The sequence below is a fragment of the Bradysia coprophila genome (assembly GCF_014529535.1).
Source record: "Bradysia coprophila strain Holo2 chromosome IV unlocalized genomic scaffold, BU_Bcop_v1 contig_5, whole genome shotgun sequence".
NCBI classification, from domain to species: Eukaryota; Metazoa; Arthropoda; class Insecta; order Diptera; family Sciaridae; genus Bradysia; species Bradysia coprophila.
In genome coordinates this window covers 8,379,034-8,395,312 of record NW_023503374.1, presented here as the reverse complement: position 1 = coordinate 8,395,312, position 16,279 = coordinate 8,379,034, and the positions used below count along the sequence as shown (strand labels likewise).

The 16,279-nt window shown below is 35.4% G+C and overlaps 2 protein-coding genes and 1 long non-coding RNA gene across 4 annotated transcripts in view; 2 read left to right on the top strand and 1 right to left on the bottom strand.

Annotated features, from left to right (window-relative positions):
* Positions 1 to 1,328: 1,328 nt before the first annotated feature.
* LOC119071666 lies at positions 1,329 to 2,512 on the top strand. Its single transcript, XR_005086706.1, has 3 exons — positions 1,329 to 1,525; positions 1,583 to 1,899; positions 1,969 to 2,512. It is a non-coding gene; the product is annotated as an uncharacterized LOC119071666 (long non-coding RNA).
* A 10,879-nt stretch (positions 2,513 to 13,391) lies between these two features.
* Positions 13,392 to 16,279, top strand: part of LOC119071664 (dnaJ homolog subfamily B member 3) — a 46,178-nt gene continuing 43,290 nt past the window's right edge. The window contains exon 1 of the mRNA XM_037176635.1: positions 13,392 to 13,509. The gene's annotated coding sequence lies outside the window, so the exon portion shown is untranslated. The remainder of the gene's footprint in view (positions 13,510 to 16,279) is intronic.
* Positions 14,067 to 16,188, bottom strand: LOC119071665. Of its 2 annotated transcripts, none has more exons than XM_037176645.1 (4): positions 16,030 to 16,188; positions 14,800 to 14,987; positions 14,551 to 14,733; positions 14,067 to 14,473 (listed from the first exon to the last, which is right to left on the bottom strand). In XM_037176645.1, the coding sequence occupies exons 2-4, from the start codon at positions 14,978 to 14,980 to the stop codon at positions 14,256 to 14,258; spliced, it is 582 nt and encodes a 193-aa protein (XP_037032540.1). In that variant the 5' UTR covers positions 14,981 to 14,987; positions 16,030 to 16,188; the 3' UTR covers positions 14,067 to 14,255. The 2 variants fall into 2 exon arrangements, with proteins under 2 accessions (XP_037032540.1, XP_037032539.1); XM_037176644.1 differs by lacking the exon at positions 16,030 to 16,188 and adding an exon at positions 15,535 to 15,711.

The following is a 16,279-nucleotide window of genomic DNA, read 5'->3' as shown; positions in this document are numbered from 1 at the left end:
CTGCCTGACTTCGATGAACCTAAAAAAATCTACAAAGGGCGAGTAGACTCGCCATCGTCAACTTGAAATAATTTACAACGACATTTTTATTCTAATAATAAGGATTTCGGAGATACCCGTACGGAGTAAAATAGGTTGATTCGCCTTTTCCTTCTAATTGATCAATGTAAAGTAGAAAAACACCTGTTCATCCGTTTCTCTAGTTCAGTAACAATCGTTTACTTTACTAGTGATGGATAGCGCTCTTCGCTCACTAGTGAAACGCCTTCCTTCCGCTCGAGTAAAGTAAACGCTCATACAATACACGTGAAGGAATTTGCTTATCTCTGTATCACGATGAGCAAAATTACTCGGGCTGACGCCTCGCATTCTTTTACTCAGTCTGGATACGAAGATAATCAAATTCCGTAACTGGTATGGTAATGTACTATTGTTCTCAAATTCAATCATTCTAAGAATCAAATGTAAACCAAAGCAATCTCTTTATGTTGCCAAAATCGCCCTTTTACTTTTCGTATCCGCTGTATTTCGCTACCATTATCGTTGCAAGCATGGATACAAAATAAAAAATAACGAAAACAAACGTTCATTTTAAAAGTAGTAAGTACTTAGTAAAACTTGCATATAGAATAATAAAATTGAATTTGTTAACGTCAAGCTCGCAACTACTACTTATTTCCTTAATTTCCTTATTTTGTCCTCGTTACCCTTATTAACTTTCCTTTTTGTCCTTTGATTTTTACACACGATCTCTACAAAACAAAAAGTGGAAAAGATTGCATTAACCCGATTATTTAATATTCTTCTTTTACTTCGGTTCCGGAATAAGTGTACATGAAATGCAAAAGTACAAGTTCGAGAAAGACGAAATCATAACAGCCTAATCAAACAATACGGGTTATATTTGTAAGGATGGGAGGAATCACTGCACTTTTATTTCCCAGAAATCTTCAAAAAATACCTTTCGTTTTATCATTCAGGCCATGGCAATTACGAAGTGTTGGTAAAGAGAGTTTGACGGTCTTGGACCAAGCATGGACACACTTGGCGGCTAGACTTAACGACATAGGCTTCCAGAACATTCTCAGAACGGTGACAAAAGTGTTCGATCCATAAGTACAGAAAGAAGAAGAAACGTCCGATCCAGAAAAGCGCGCAAGTTTTTTTCTATCAATTTGTTCGTTTCAATAGTTTTGGATTAATCACAACAAATTTTAGGTGCAGCTGCACAATCCAAAGATATTCATGGAGGAGTCCTCCAATGGAGGACAAGTCAGTGTTTTCAGGTATAATTACATTTTGCTTCTATCAGTTGCACTAGCTTTTTCTGGCTGGACGAATTCGTTAGATACAACTCAGGCATCTGAAGAAAGTGATAATTTACGTCGAAACGTTTTGATCTTGCTGGGTCAAATGTCACAAAAAGAAGACTTGATAATTGCGAATCAGGAAAACATTTTGGATTAGCTAGGTTACAATAGTTACGATCAAGAACGATTCAACCGAAGGTTTCAAAATCGATACGGTGAGAACTTACCATGGAATGTCATTAAAATCGGAAACTGAAAATTCTCAACAACAGAGAAAAACAGCAAATTGCTGCATCTGGACCGCCACCACGTCCGCCGAAAGAAATGTGGCCTACAGCTCCAGCTTCAGGCAATCATCATCATTTCGGGAACAGATTCTAGCCTCTTCACAATGTTCCATGCAAAGGATATTCTGCTTTCTGCAAGACCCAGAGTGGTAAGGAAGCAAACTGCACTGTCCCATACAGAGTAATCGACAATCCTGCCAAATTGCCTGCCACACGTGTTGTGAGAGTTTTCGTCTGGGGACCAGCTAGGCAATTTAAAGGATGGCCACGGAATGGTAGTCGGGTTAAAATATTTTCGAAAAGTAAGTCCATAACGATGGAACAAGTTTCGAAGGCTTCGTGATTTATAATTTTCCTCTTTACTTTTCAAGTTGTGCATTTTACTTGCGAGGAAATGGAGGAAATTAAATTGGATACGAATGTTGCACACTGGTCTGTAAACGTATTGAATTTATCACGGACTGAACGACATTTGGATCGAGCAGTGTTAATTACATTTTCGCAAAGCCTGGACATTGCAAAAAGTAAAAACTAACTTCGATTCTGATTTTATCAATACATTGTATACATTCAATCGCCCAATTTTAGATAGTTTGTTTAGATAGTTGAAGTGAATATAATTAGAGAACTATATTTGTACAGTCTTTTTCATTAAGAATTACTACTACTAAAAATTCTACAAGATCTACAATGATACATTTTGCTGATAAAATTAAGCATTTATTTCATTTGATACACAGTATTGAAATGTCGATTATCCATTGCCTGAAGACAGATAGGGCACTTATTATTTATTGATAATGTGCGCAATAGACACTGACGGCAAAATAAATGCCCACAAACGGTTGCCACTGGATCTGAGAATTTCGTTTCCAAACAAATCGGACACCCATTCCCCATGTATATGTACTGCAACTCAGCTATCGATTGAGCCCGTCCACAAGGACATTTTTTGCACTTCAGTATGTGGGCCATATGCAGTTTTTACAGAAAACGTGTCCACAAACCGTTAGCTCCATTCTGCAGGCCGTTTGGCCACATATTGTGCACTTTTTGACTCCAGATTCTGATGAATTCATTTTTAAGATTACAATAAAATGAAATAAGATCAATGGAATTTATGAACATTTGAATTTCAAAGCACCCTGAGATAGAAAAAATCATACACCAGAAAGACATGAAACTAGTAGTGAACGCCAAGCATGAAATTCAAAATCTTTATTTTTATCTATTTATTTATTTATTAGAGTTAGAAAACTTAATTCTAAATTCAAGTAACCAACATCTCATATCCTCAAACATGCCAATAATAACCGGAACTAAATAAAATTACCATTTGATTCTTAAAATTTATTTGTAAGGAGTGGGAAAAAATACTGCTCACAAGACGAAGCCAGTAAAAACGATCTTTTCAAAAACATTTTCCATATAACGAAATTCATTCACCCTGTTTCTTCGTTGCTAAAATGCATACTGCATCGCGTCTTTGAATTGCAATTGTTGATAATTTCTGGCAACAAATAGTCCGTGGAACGTGATTCACCACTCGTACAGAAGTAAATTTTAGCTTAGAAACTATCGTCAATTCTTTAATTAATAATCTATATCTGCATAAAAATCAATAATCTACTATTAACGTATTCATTTTCTATTAACAACAATAGATTGTAGATTCGCTGTGTGTAAGACTATGTGTAATATAAATAAAATTATACATAAAAATTTGTAAGAGGGAACGTTTTGTACAGGAGTGTCTGTAATGGGGAACAATACGTATATGATTTTTATAGAAACAGTATTGTAAATATTATATTTGACTTAGTGTAATCCACGGTATAATCAGTATTTTCTGCTGACACACAAACTTGGTATCCTTTTTGCTAAAAATTTTTCAAACTTTCTTGATTTTGTTAATCACTGCACTCTTTTCTCGAACTTGCCGTAAAAGTGATGTTAACGCTGTAATAATATGTTTGCTGTCCGAGTAGATGTAAATTTCTTTTTTCTTTGGCTCTCTCGGCAATCTTCACTGGGTACTTGAAGCACAGCAAATGTTTTCACTTAAAAAAAAAAACTGGCTGTTCGAAGTGAAACCAACAATTCTGCTATGCCCGATTCTGAAATTTGATGCACACAGTTCGTTTTTTGGCAGAAGAAAAGAGTAGAAGGAGAAGTGCTAGACAGGCAGCATATATAACAGCGTTTGCATGACTGTTGTAGCCGTAGTTTTCATGACGATTGTGGCGCAAATGCACACAAGCCTCTGTAAATTCAAATCACTTTCTTATAACCTGTATCGATCGATTCTAAATCTGGGGACCACACACTTACATTCATTTACATTAAACTGAGTGCCTAAGGTGCCGAACGTGCCAAAATATCACCCAGAATGGTCAATTTGGCCATTGCAAAAGCATTACAGAATCTGATATTACAATCTAAAAACAAGTAGCCTTAGTTCGCTGCGTTCGTTAAATTCTTGAGGAATTGTTACATTTGAAGAAAATTTACTTTCTGCAACTTTGCGAAGTTCTCTGCGTTTTTGTCTCTCTAGGCTTCTTCTGAGTTTACTTGTATTATTCGTCTGAAAGGTTCTCACCGAAATTAAATCGAGAAAATGTAAGTATCCTTAACTTCTTCGCAACTATTTGGCGGTACGACCGTTAAAATTTGTGTATTCCGTGTAATCTGAGGACGAGCGGAGGAAACAAATTTTAGCTGGCAGACGAATACATCTAGCTAATTACAATGTTCTGACCTGGTTGTAAAAATGTGTTATATATAGATGGTTTTGCGGTGCTACATGCCAGGGTGTACGAACAGGGGAGATTCGGTTTCACAAGTTTCCCAAAAACTACGAAATGTGTATGAAATGGCAGAATGTATCGAAGAGACGCAATTTAGATTCAAAAAAATTGGCGAATTCTCATTACCGCTTATGCGAAAAACATTTCAAGAATGAGGACTACCTCAAAGGCTATAACATTAACAGACGACTGAAGAAAAAGCGCAGTTCCTACTCTTCTTGTACCAGAAGAATGCTCTGTCTACGAAGAGCATAGTTACATTAAGTTGTCAATTGCTCAGCAACAGGTAATAAATTATCCATACGTCCGTGCGATCTTAACATTAGACTTACCTATTTATTCGTTTCGTTATTTTCTAAAATTTATCTTTTGACTTTAAGTCCCCTCCTGGACTTTTAAGGTAATTGAGGTGGTGGACTTGGTCCACCACATTCCCAGTTCTAGAACTTCAAGTTTTCTAATTCACTTTGAAATCGTAAATTTTTATTTTATTTGAGAGTACTTCGTACGGGCTTTCGTAACTGCGCTATGTGCAATTTTAAAGATGAACACTTTCAGTAAAATTGCACATGCCGCACTTGGGCTACGTGTGCAATAATGTTAACTCTGCAATAGGGTTATGGAAGCATCATGATCAGAGACGCACTAAATAGGTTTCCGGGTCGCACGGAACTAACGTCGCAGCGTGTGCTACGTCTCCACTTGTTTCTTTAAATTTGATAAATGACAAAAAAAATTATCGTTTCAAGGAACAGATCAATCTACAATTAGAAAACGAAGATCAAGAAATGATATTTGAACCATCGACTAATTCGCATTCACAACAATCTTCGTCATCTACAAATGGCCATCAATCTTTGTCAACTACAAATGACCAGCAATCTTCGCCAGCTGCAAATGATCACCAATCTTTGCCCGCTGCAAAGATCAACAGTCTTTGCCCGCTGCAAATGATCAACCATCTTCGCCGAAGATCAAGCGAAAGAAGGTAACAAAATTTTATTGTTGTATGATCAGATCATCAAATACATTACTTTGTTATAGGAAGTGAATGTGCATCGTCAGCTTCGGTATAACAAGGCCAGAATTCAAGTTCTACAAAACAAATTGAAAGATACGAAAAACCTGACAAACGACAAAGTTATTAGGTACCTTTCGACAAAATTCACTAAGGAACAAATGACGTTCTTCACCATGCAACTAAGGAATTCTGGCCGTAAAAATCATGGTCAAAGCTATACAAAAGAAGAGAAGTGTATGCTGTTGGCCGCATATAAACACGGTCCGAAGTGTTACAGATTTCTCTCGCAATTGTTCTCGCTGCCTAGCAAAAGAACGTTAAATCGTCATTCGGCACTTTTGCAGCTAAAAACAGGCCTGAATCCGAAGTTATTTGAATTTTTAAAACTGAAGGCGACGCAGATGGACGATTTGGACAAATATTGTACAATAGGGTGGGACGAAATGGCCGTAACAACACATTTAAATCTTTGCGATGCAAATGATGCCATGGATGGCTTTGTGGATTTAGGGAATGTTCCAATTCCAGAGTTTGCAACACACGCTCTCGTATTCATGATAAGAGGAGTGACATTGGCGTACAAACAACCAGTTGCTTATTTTTTCACCGCTAACCTGAGCGCTATACAATTGTCTGAATTGATTGAACTGGTTACTTCCAAGGTTCTCAACGCAGGTATGATATTCATGATTTTTATATACTCTTTTCTTTCGTTTTTACTCTTTTGAATCATTGAATTCAATTTACTTCCGAAACGACTTTTGTCTCATAAAATATAAGGCTGTGTTTGAATATGATTATTAAATCTTTTTAAAAATCTAACGTATCACGCCTCATCAGTACATAATATTATAATATTATAATCTACAATCGAACGAAAATAGCCTACCGGCGATGTTAATAATCTACCGGCGATTGATTATAATCTACCGGCGAACGAAAATAACCTACCGGCGATGTTAATAATCTACCGGCGATTGATTATAATCTACCGGCGAACGAAAATAGCCTACAGGCGAACTTAATAATCTACCCGCGATTGATTATAATCTACCGGCGAACGAAAATAACCTACCGGCGATCTTAATAATCTATCGGCGATTGATTATAATCTACCGGCGAACGAAAATAACCTATCAGCGATCTTAATAATCTACCGGCGATTGATTATAATCTACCGGCGAACGAAAATAGCCTACCGGCGAACTTAATAATCTACCCGCGATTGATTATAATCTACCGGCGAACGAAAATAGCCTACCGGCGAACTTAATAATCAACCAGCGATTGATTATAATCTACCGGCGAACGAAAATAACCTATCGGCGATCTTATTAATCTACCGGCGATTGATTATAATCTACCGGCGATTGATTATAATCTACCGGCGAACAAAAATAGCCTACCGGCGATCTTAATAATCTATCGGCGATTGATTATAATCTACCGGCGAACGAAAATAGCCTACCGGCGATCTTAATAATCTATCGGCGATTGATTATAATCTACCGGCGAACGAAAATAGCCTACCGGCGATCTTAATAATCTATCGGCGATTGATTATAATCTACCGGCGAACGAAAATAGCCTACCGGCGAACTTAATAATCTATCGGCGATTGATTATAATCTACAGGCGAACGAAAATAGCCTACCGGCGAACTTAATAATCTACCAGCGATTGATTATAATCTACCGGCGAACGAAAATAGCCTACCGGCGATTTTAATAATCTACCGGCGATTGATTATAATCTACCGGCGAACGAAAATAACCTACCGGCGATTTTAATAATATACCGGCGATTGATTATAATCTACCGGCGAACGAAAATCGCCTACTGGCGATCTAAATAATCTACAGGCGAACAAAAATAGCCTACCGGCGATCTTAATAATCTACCGGCGATTGATTATAATCTACCGGCGAACGAAAATAGCCTACCGGCGATGTTAATAATCTACCGGCGATTGATTATAATCTACCGGCGAACGAAAATAACCTACCGGCGATCTTAATAATCTACCGGCGATTGATTATAATCTACCGGCAATTGATTATAATCTACCGGCAAACGAAAATAACCTACCGGTGATCTTAATAATCTACCCGCGATTGATTACAATCTAATATTTCGGTCGCACGTAACTTAATGAGGCTGCCACTCTGTTGGCATTACGTATTCTTGACCTAATATATATTTCTAAATGTACAATTTAGAACTTTTATTTGTCACTTGAATTCACAAATTGCGCACGCGCTAAATTTGAATTTTCAGACCCCTCTCCCCCTTGCTCGCCAAAAGGTCTGGAGAAAATTTCAACAATGTATGAAGAGTACGCTTTTATCAAACCCCATTAAGAGCGTGCGTAATTTATGAATGGCCCTTTACTATAAAAAATGTATTTATATCTTTGCTTATGCAGCATTCATTTTTGTTTTCAGGAATGAAAATAATTGGATCTGTCTGTGATCAAACGGGAACAAATGCATCAGCAGTGAATTTGCTTGCGTATCCGAATTTACGTAATGTTAAACAAAATGGTCAACTGTTATCGTATACTGTGCAAGGCAATATTATCATTCATTGCTTCGACCCGCCTCACATTCTCAAAGTTCTACGCAACAACCTTTATTCAAAGAATTTAAAGCACTTTGTATCTGATGTGTGGGACTATAACTCCTTGAACGAAACGGAAGAAATTCAAGTTGAAAGTGATGCCAATTATGCAAGCTGGGATGATATCAGAGACTTTTACAATATTAACATCAGCAGCACTACTCGTCTTCTTCGTAAAATTACACCAGAACACATTGATCCCAAAGCCCTCAAAATGAAGGTTTCTGTGGCAGCACAAATTTTTAGCAATACTTTCGGTAACCTTATGTTGTATTGCTCAAAACAAAAACAGTTGCCTAGAGATTTTGGTGGAACTGGACATATTCTAGTATTTTTCAACAACCTATTTGACAGTTTGAATGGCGCCGGAAAGCGAAGTGTTAATCCACTGCGCAGTGCGATTAATATGAAAAACAAAGAAAAACAATTCAGGTTCTGGGAATATGCCATTTCAACTCTTGAAAAAATGAATTTTGTTGATAAAAGCACGCTGAAATTCAACAACAATAGCTCTGTGCTGAAGAAGACAATTTCAACAGTCAAAGGTTACATGGAACTAACCAAGAAATGCTTGGCAATAGGTATATTGTTTTGTTCCGGCACAAAAATGTTTTTTCTAAGTAGTTTCTGAGCTGCTTTTGCATACTCATCCCCATTCTTTCGTGACGTAGGTTTTACGAAATGTGTGCATGTAGGCTACAATTTCAGCGTACGCTCGGAGCCTCTTAACACATCAGTCGATGATAAAATTTCCAAATAATCGATACTGTATTAATCGACTGTTTTATCGATAAATATCGATTGATAATCGAATTATCAGTCACTATTTATCGATTTATCAGTCGATATTTACCGATTATCGGTCGATATTTACCGATTATCAGTACGATCGATAAAACATTCGATTGATATTGATTTTATGAAAATATCGATAATCGATTTTAAGGAAATAATCGATATTTTATCAATCGAATGAATACATACAGTTTTGCTCCTTAGTTTAGGTGAAAGAACGGCTCGTTTCTAGCATGCTCCAATCTTAATTTATATTAGTTTTATTAGTTTCGTTTTAGTAATTTGTATTTGTATTTATGTCACTTCACAAGTCTGAGGAAAGGGAGTTGAGTGGTGTAATTTTAGTGTGACAAGTAGAGGAGATTCAAAGATAACCAATTTAACGAAACGTATTTTACGAACAGCCCCTAATAAACATTTTCATTTTTATTAGGGATTAAGTCAGTCTCACTGAGACGAATGAACCAGGATGGATTGGAAAATTTTTTCGGTAACATAAAGTCAGCTTGTCACACTAAAAAACAGCCGATGGCCTTTCAATTCCGATCAGCTTTTACCAGTCTAATCGTGAACAATCTTACAGCCAAACATTCAATGCGATCAAATTGTCAAGATGATAAAGGTTTCGCTCTTTTACAAGACTTATATGACTTGTATGATATGGATTGCCAAGAAAATGTGGATGAAGCCGACCCCGATGAAAACACAATTGAGCTGGATGTTGACAATGAAGAAGAATCTGATTTGAACGTTCTTGAAGAAAATGCTTTCGTTTTTGAGTCTGCTAATGTGTGTAAAAATGTTTTGCTTTCAACCAAATGTGAGGCATGCAAAAATACTTTGGAAGCTTACTGTCCGCTCGCTCAGCATGGCATTTTTAAGCAATGCGAAATAACATCAGATACGGAAAATCAGATTTTTACTTATCCGACCTTACTATTCATGTCTAGCTTTAAGTTGTTATTTAAAAAAATTCGAACTCTATTGCCGTTTATTTGCCAAGAAAAGTTTCTATCACGAAAACTGGTGGCATCTTTAAAAGGTAATGAACTCGTAGGACTGGGCTGTCCGGAACATTCCGAAGATGTTTCCGAAGAAATAAAAAAAACTACTGTTAAACTCAATCTGGATATGTTCAGAAAAGAAGTAAATGATATTTTGCGCAAAAAAACTCTACAAGTTGCTGAGAATAGCCATGCAATTTATCATAAAGCTTTTGATGCAGCTAAAAAAAAAAGTATTGGCAAATATGGCCAAATGCCACAAGTGCCACCATAGTTAATTGTTTAATTGTAAAAAAAATCTTTGAATAAAATATTGTACATTTTGGAGAACTTTGTTGTTTCAATGTGCCTGTAATTAACTGCAACGTAACTAAAGCCTTCAACAGGCTCCTGACTTCGATGAACTAAAAAAAATCTACAAAGGGCGAGTAGGACTGCCATCTCACTTGAAATAATTTACCGACATTTTTATCTAATAATAAGGAGTTCGGAGATACCCGTACGGATAAAATAGTTGATTCGCCTTTTACCTTCTAATTGATCAATGTAAAGTAGACACTGTCTATCGTTTCCTATAGTTAGTAACAATCGTTTACTTTACTAGTGAGGGAATGCGGCCTTTCGCTCACTAGTGAAAACCCTTTCCTTCGCTCGTAAAGTAAAACGTCATACAATACACGTGAAGGAATTTGTTATCTCGTATCACGATGAGCAAAAGTACCTCGGGCTGACGCCCTCGGATTCTTTTACTCATCTGGATACGAGATAATCAAATTCCTTAACTGGTATGGTAATGTACTATTGTTCTCAAATTCAATCATTCTAAAATCATGTAAAACCAAAGCAATCTCTTTGATTGTTGCCAAAAATCGCCCTTTTACTTTTCGTATCCGCTGTATTCGCTACATTATTCGTTGCAGCAATGGAACAAAATAACAAAAATAACGAAAACAAACCGTTCATTTTAAAAGTAGTAAGTACTTAGTACAACTTAGCATTTAGAATAATAAAAATTGAATTTGTTAACGTCAGGCTCGCACTACTACTTATTTTCCTTAATTTCCTTATTTTTGTCCTCGTTACCTTTATTAACTTTCCTTTTTGTCCTTATTTTTACCCGATCTCTATCAAACAAAAGAGATGAAGATTGCATAACCCGATTATTTAATATTTCTTCTTTTACTTCGGTTTCGGATGAAGTGTACATGAAATGGCAAAAGGTACAAGTTTCGAAAAGACGAAATCTAACAGCTATCAAAACAATACGGGTTATATACAATTTTTCATACAAACCTTAAAATGGACCTGACTGGTTGAACCTGATGTACCTGATGGCTGTCTTCAGGTTTCAGGTTAATTCAAGTCAGGTCAAAAATATTCAGATCTCTAAGCCTGACCTCTAATAGAGGTCCTCTATCGATGGAATATCAAATAAAACGTTTCAATTTAAGTTTTGTTGGAATAAATGTGCAATTCCGATGGATGTAGCTCGACATTGTAAGTTGACACTAAATTGAATATTTTTATATTCGCTTGTACGGGTTCCTGATCCGAGCTTTAGTTGCACTAAATGCAACTCGATTGCAATTTTTCCATGGGCTGGATAGAATGCAATAATCTGCCCATTCGGGATGTATAGATATAATATATATTTTACTATGATCGATATAGTAACTAAATTATGTTTAGCAGCTGAAATTTTGGGAGTGTAATACGAACGTCTCCTGCTTATTGGTGGTAGACCACAGAAAAAGGTCTACACCCAGCTACTTTTGAATTAATTAATTCAGTCAGACATTGCTTACAAATCCTTTACGTGAAAACAAACTAAAAAATGTTTTTCGTTTGGAGTCGATTTCAAATATTTGCTTTATTTACAATTTACATTGAATTTACAAATCCTACTTCTGACCCCAAAAATTCCTTATTTTCTCCTTCTTCTTATTTCTTGCTAAATTCTTTATTTCATGCTATTTTTGAGTGTGAGGTCTGGTTAACGTTATTAAGATAACTGAAGTCCCAATATTTGATAATTTTTTCAACCAGCAGGATCTTCTTTTAATTGAATAATTTTTTACTGTCAATAGAACAATGATGGCTCCTTTGTATGGTGCATGGGAATGCTAGTAAGTTATAGATATTTTCATTTAATTTCGTTTCATTTCGTTTCATTGGAACGTTCATATTTCAGAATGATTCCGACGATTCCGATTTCGATGACTTTTTAACACAAAATGACCAGGAGCAAGAGGTGGAGGATGAAGAAGAGGATGAAGGAGAAGATAATGAAGGAGAAGATACTGAAGAGGAAGAAAATGAAGAAGATGAGAACGAAGAAGAGGAGAATGAAGATCAGGAGAATGGACTTGAGCAAATTTTGGTGACAAACAGAAGATTCGGATGAAAGTAAACTCATATTTGGAGTGAAAAATGTTTTCAACTGAAAAAAATAAAAAATAATTTTCGCTAAAACCTTTGAATTTCAGTCTCTAAATTAGAAAAAATTGTTTGTTACCACGAATTTGACGAATTAGATTCGCCGGACATTTTTGTGCACATTTGATCAAACAAATATAAAGTGTGGCAAAATGCAATTTATGATTGTGAAATTAAATCGATTTAAAATAAAGTCAACCAAATGGACGAAAAAAAAACTCTCCACGAGAAATAATGAAAAAATCTGAATCTAAATGAAACCAAACGATTGCAATTGGGACATTCATTCTCTTACCTTTTATCCATTGATAGATTTTCAATTTCGGTCCATCACTTATATTACAAAATTCACTGTAACTTATTGCTCACTTTGAGACTGAAAAATGAAATGGTTGATTACGTAATTATGTCCAACAAAAAAGTTCGACATAAATTGCGATAAAAATATGAAAAAAAAATCATATTTTCATCAAAATTTATGAAAAAAAAAATTCATATTTTTATCACAATTTATGTCGAACTTTTTTGAAAAAGCATAATTATGTTGAACCATTTCATTTTCAGTCTCAAGGATGAGCAATACGCTCCACCGAAATTTGTAACATAAGTGATGGACCGAAATTAAAAAATCTATCAATCGATAAAAGGTAAGAAATTGAATCTCCCAATTGCAATCGTTTGGTTTCATTTAGATTCAGATCATTCAGATCAACCTCTCCACGAGAAATAGTGAAAAAAATCTGAATCTAAATGAAACCAAACGATAGCAATTGGGAAATTCAATTTCGTACCTTTTATCCTTTGATAGATTTTCAGTTTCGGTCCATCACGTATATTACTGTATGTATTGCTCAAGGCTCAATTTTTTGTATGTAACGTGGTGTGTATCCCGGGTATCTGCATATGCATGACCTCCTCCCCAAAGTATACTTTGTATTGCTTACCTTTGAGACTGAAAAATGAAATGGTTGATTACGTAATAATGCTTCAACAAAAAAGTTCGTCATAAATTGCGATAAAAATATGAATTTTTTTTTCAGAAATTTTGATGAAAATATGAATTTTTTTCATATTTTTATCACAATTTATGTCGAACTTTTTTGTTGAAGCATTATTACGCAATCAACCATCTCATTGATCAGTCTCAAAGTGAGCAATACATTACAGTGAATTTTGTAATATAAGTGATGGCCGAAATTGAAAATCTATCAATGGATAAATGAATAAAAGGTAAGAAATTGAATCGCCCAATTGCAATCGTTTAGTTTCATTTAGATTCAGATTTTTTCCACTATTTCTCGTGGAGAGGTTTTTTTTTCACTGTACCGATATGACATAAGAACAAGACTCAATTTTGTTCTTCCAATCATCCTCACCCTCCTTACAGAAGAATGGTATGCTACCATATGAGGGAGGTAATTTGATATCTACTCATTGTGATACGAGATATCAAATTATATTTTCATGCTTCATGCCGAAAGGAGGTTAATTTTTGATTTTTTCTCCAGTTTTCGGCCCTTTGCTTGAAAACTCACATGTGTACCTGCTTTGAACGATTGATTTTAGACACTTTCGCTTGTAAGCCTCACTACATTCGGCCTACAACTCGCGAAATTGTCTAAAATCAATCTTACAAATGAGGTACACAAATGACTATTCCCGTGTACTTTATAGCATTTTACCGTATTTTACCGCTATCAATTCCTTCACTTAGATATCGTAATGTTCGAAAACTTTTTAATTTTAATTTTCCGTTATGAATCATTGAAATTAATACTTTTTTTTGCCATTTTTATTTATTTTAATTTTAAACATCATTTAATTGCTTACAGCAAAATAACACTTATATTTCTAAGTATCCGCTATTAAGTATCCGTTCGAACAAAACTATTCCATTTTGGAACTTTAACTTTCAATCACTTCATTCAGTTTGTTTATTTATAAGTATCCGATATAAAGCATCGTTTTGAACAAAACTATTCCATTTTGGAACTTTGAGTTTCAATCACTTGATTCAGCTTGTTTAATATTTTGTCGAGTTTCTTTAAAACCACTATTTCAAATTCGCTGTGACCACCTGAAGATTCTTCGACGGAATGACTGGATTGCGATGGTTTATCAGCTATGGATTGTGATGGCTTATCAGCTTTGGATTGTGACGGTTTATCAGCTTTGGATTGTGGTGGTTTATCAGCTAGCAATGTGAAGAATTATAAATTTTAATGCATTTGTGCAGTTGGATTCACTTAGATAGATAACTGATTTGTTTACCTGAGACATTTTTGGAACTGGAACCTTTAAGCAACCGCCGTTTGTGGTAGTATTTACGAAGCGTCCATTTCCTTTTCCATTCTTGAACAGATTGCACGGACGGACCCATTTCGTTCAAATCTGTTGTTAAATCGTCCCAAAGCTGATCAGAAACGGTCCCCTCAACCAAGGCTTCACAATTCTCTGCAATTTTTTGGTAATTATTGCAAAGTAACGTTCACCTTAAACAACAACGAAAACGAGTTTTACCTTTATGAAATTGGTCCATTCGCGAGTATTGTTCTTTTGAAACTCTTTGACCGACCACGTCTGTATTGTTCGTACGATTTTCTTTGCTATCTTCGAGATCGTCGATATCATCGTTATCGTCATACTCGATGTACTCGATATATTCATCGAAAATGTCATCTGCAATACTATTGCAATTCATGGCTGGGCTGAAAATGATTTTGTTTCATTAAATGAGGTTTCTATTTTGTACATGTTTCAATACAATTCCTAACTTTCAATTTTTGTATCTTACTGAACGATGAATAATAATTTTGACCTATTCTACAGTAAGAACCTCAAAGACAGACAAATAAATCTGCTTCATAAAAAATTCAGATTTACAAAGTTTACCGGATTTCAAGACGTTTTTAGGTAACAATAACACAAAAATCTGGTGAAAGGCACTGCGGTAATTAAGCGATCAAATGTATTTTTGTAAAAAATTGTTTTGTTCTAACTCATTGAACTAACAATATTTCCACTTTCAGTTTCAAATATGTCACTACACACGATTATACACTGCCCGATATGTAGTATTAATTTGCTTTGTATATTACATCCATACGTGACCTTGAATCATCTGAGACAATGCTCCGTAGCTTAGTTGATGTTATCTTTATATTGTAAATATAATTGCTGACTTTGTATTTTTGTGGTCGTGGATAGGGTTTATAAAATTGTTTGCTGTTTTCTGCATTAAAATTTTAAGCTTACCAATTCGACCGCCCTTTAGGATATTTATTGAACCGTACCGTACCGTACAAGAGTTTGCAGCAGAATGGCCAGCAGAGACTTTTCAGACAAGGGAAATGTTAGGATTATTCGAGTACGTTGAAGTTGTTGAGAGTCGTAATTAGTGTTTGGTTCAGCGAGTAGATGGGGGAAAGGTACTGCAGTATGTCCAGTATGTTGAAAGATGATGAAGATGATAGAGATGCAATACTAAACAGTTAATTTTCCTTTTTTTAAATTTAGGAAACAAATTGTCATAAATTAGGACAAAATAGGAGCTTTAAAAAAATGTTTAGTACTTTTAGCCTATTCGAATCGTGTGTCGACTCTTTTTATAAAACAGTTGCCTTAATATTATTTAATTTCGATATCGATGGGATCTTGAACTGTTAGCAAGAAGGTAATTTTACACATTAAACAATGGGTTCAACAACAAGTGACAAGTCTTTAGTAATGCAAATCCAGCTTCGCTATTACCGTTTCTCTTACGTGTCCAGAACATCTTCTAAAATGCTGCCCGTATAATAGCCTATTTCGTAGTCACCGTATCGCAAACATCGTAAACAATAACAAACAAAAAAATTGACAAAAGGATGATTCAACCGTCTCAACGGTCTCAACTGACAGAACCGACACAACTGAGATTTTTAGTTTTGAAAATCACAAAGAGAAACCCATGGCGCTGAGAGTTGAACCATTTTTTTTTTCAAGTAGTGTCACCCCTGTG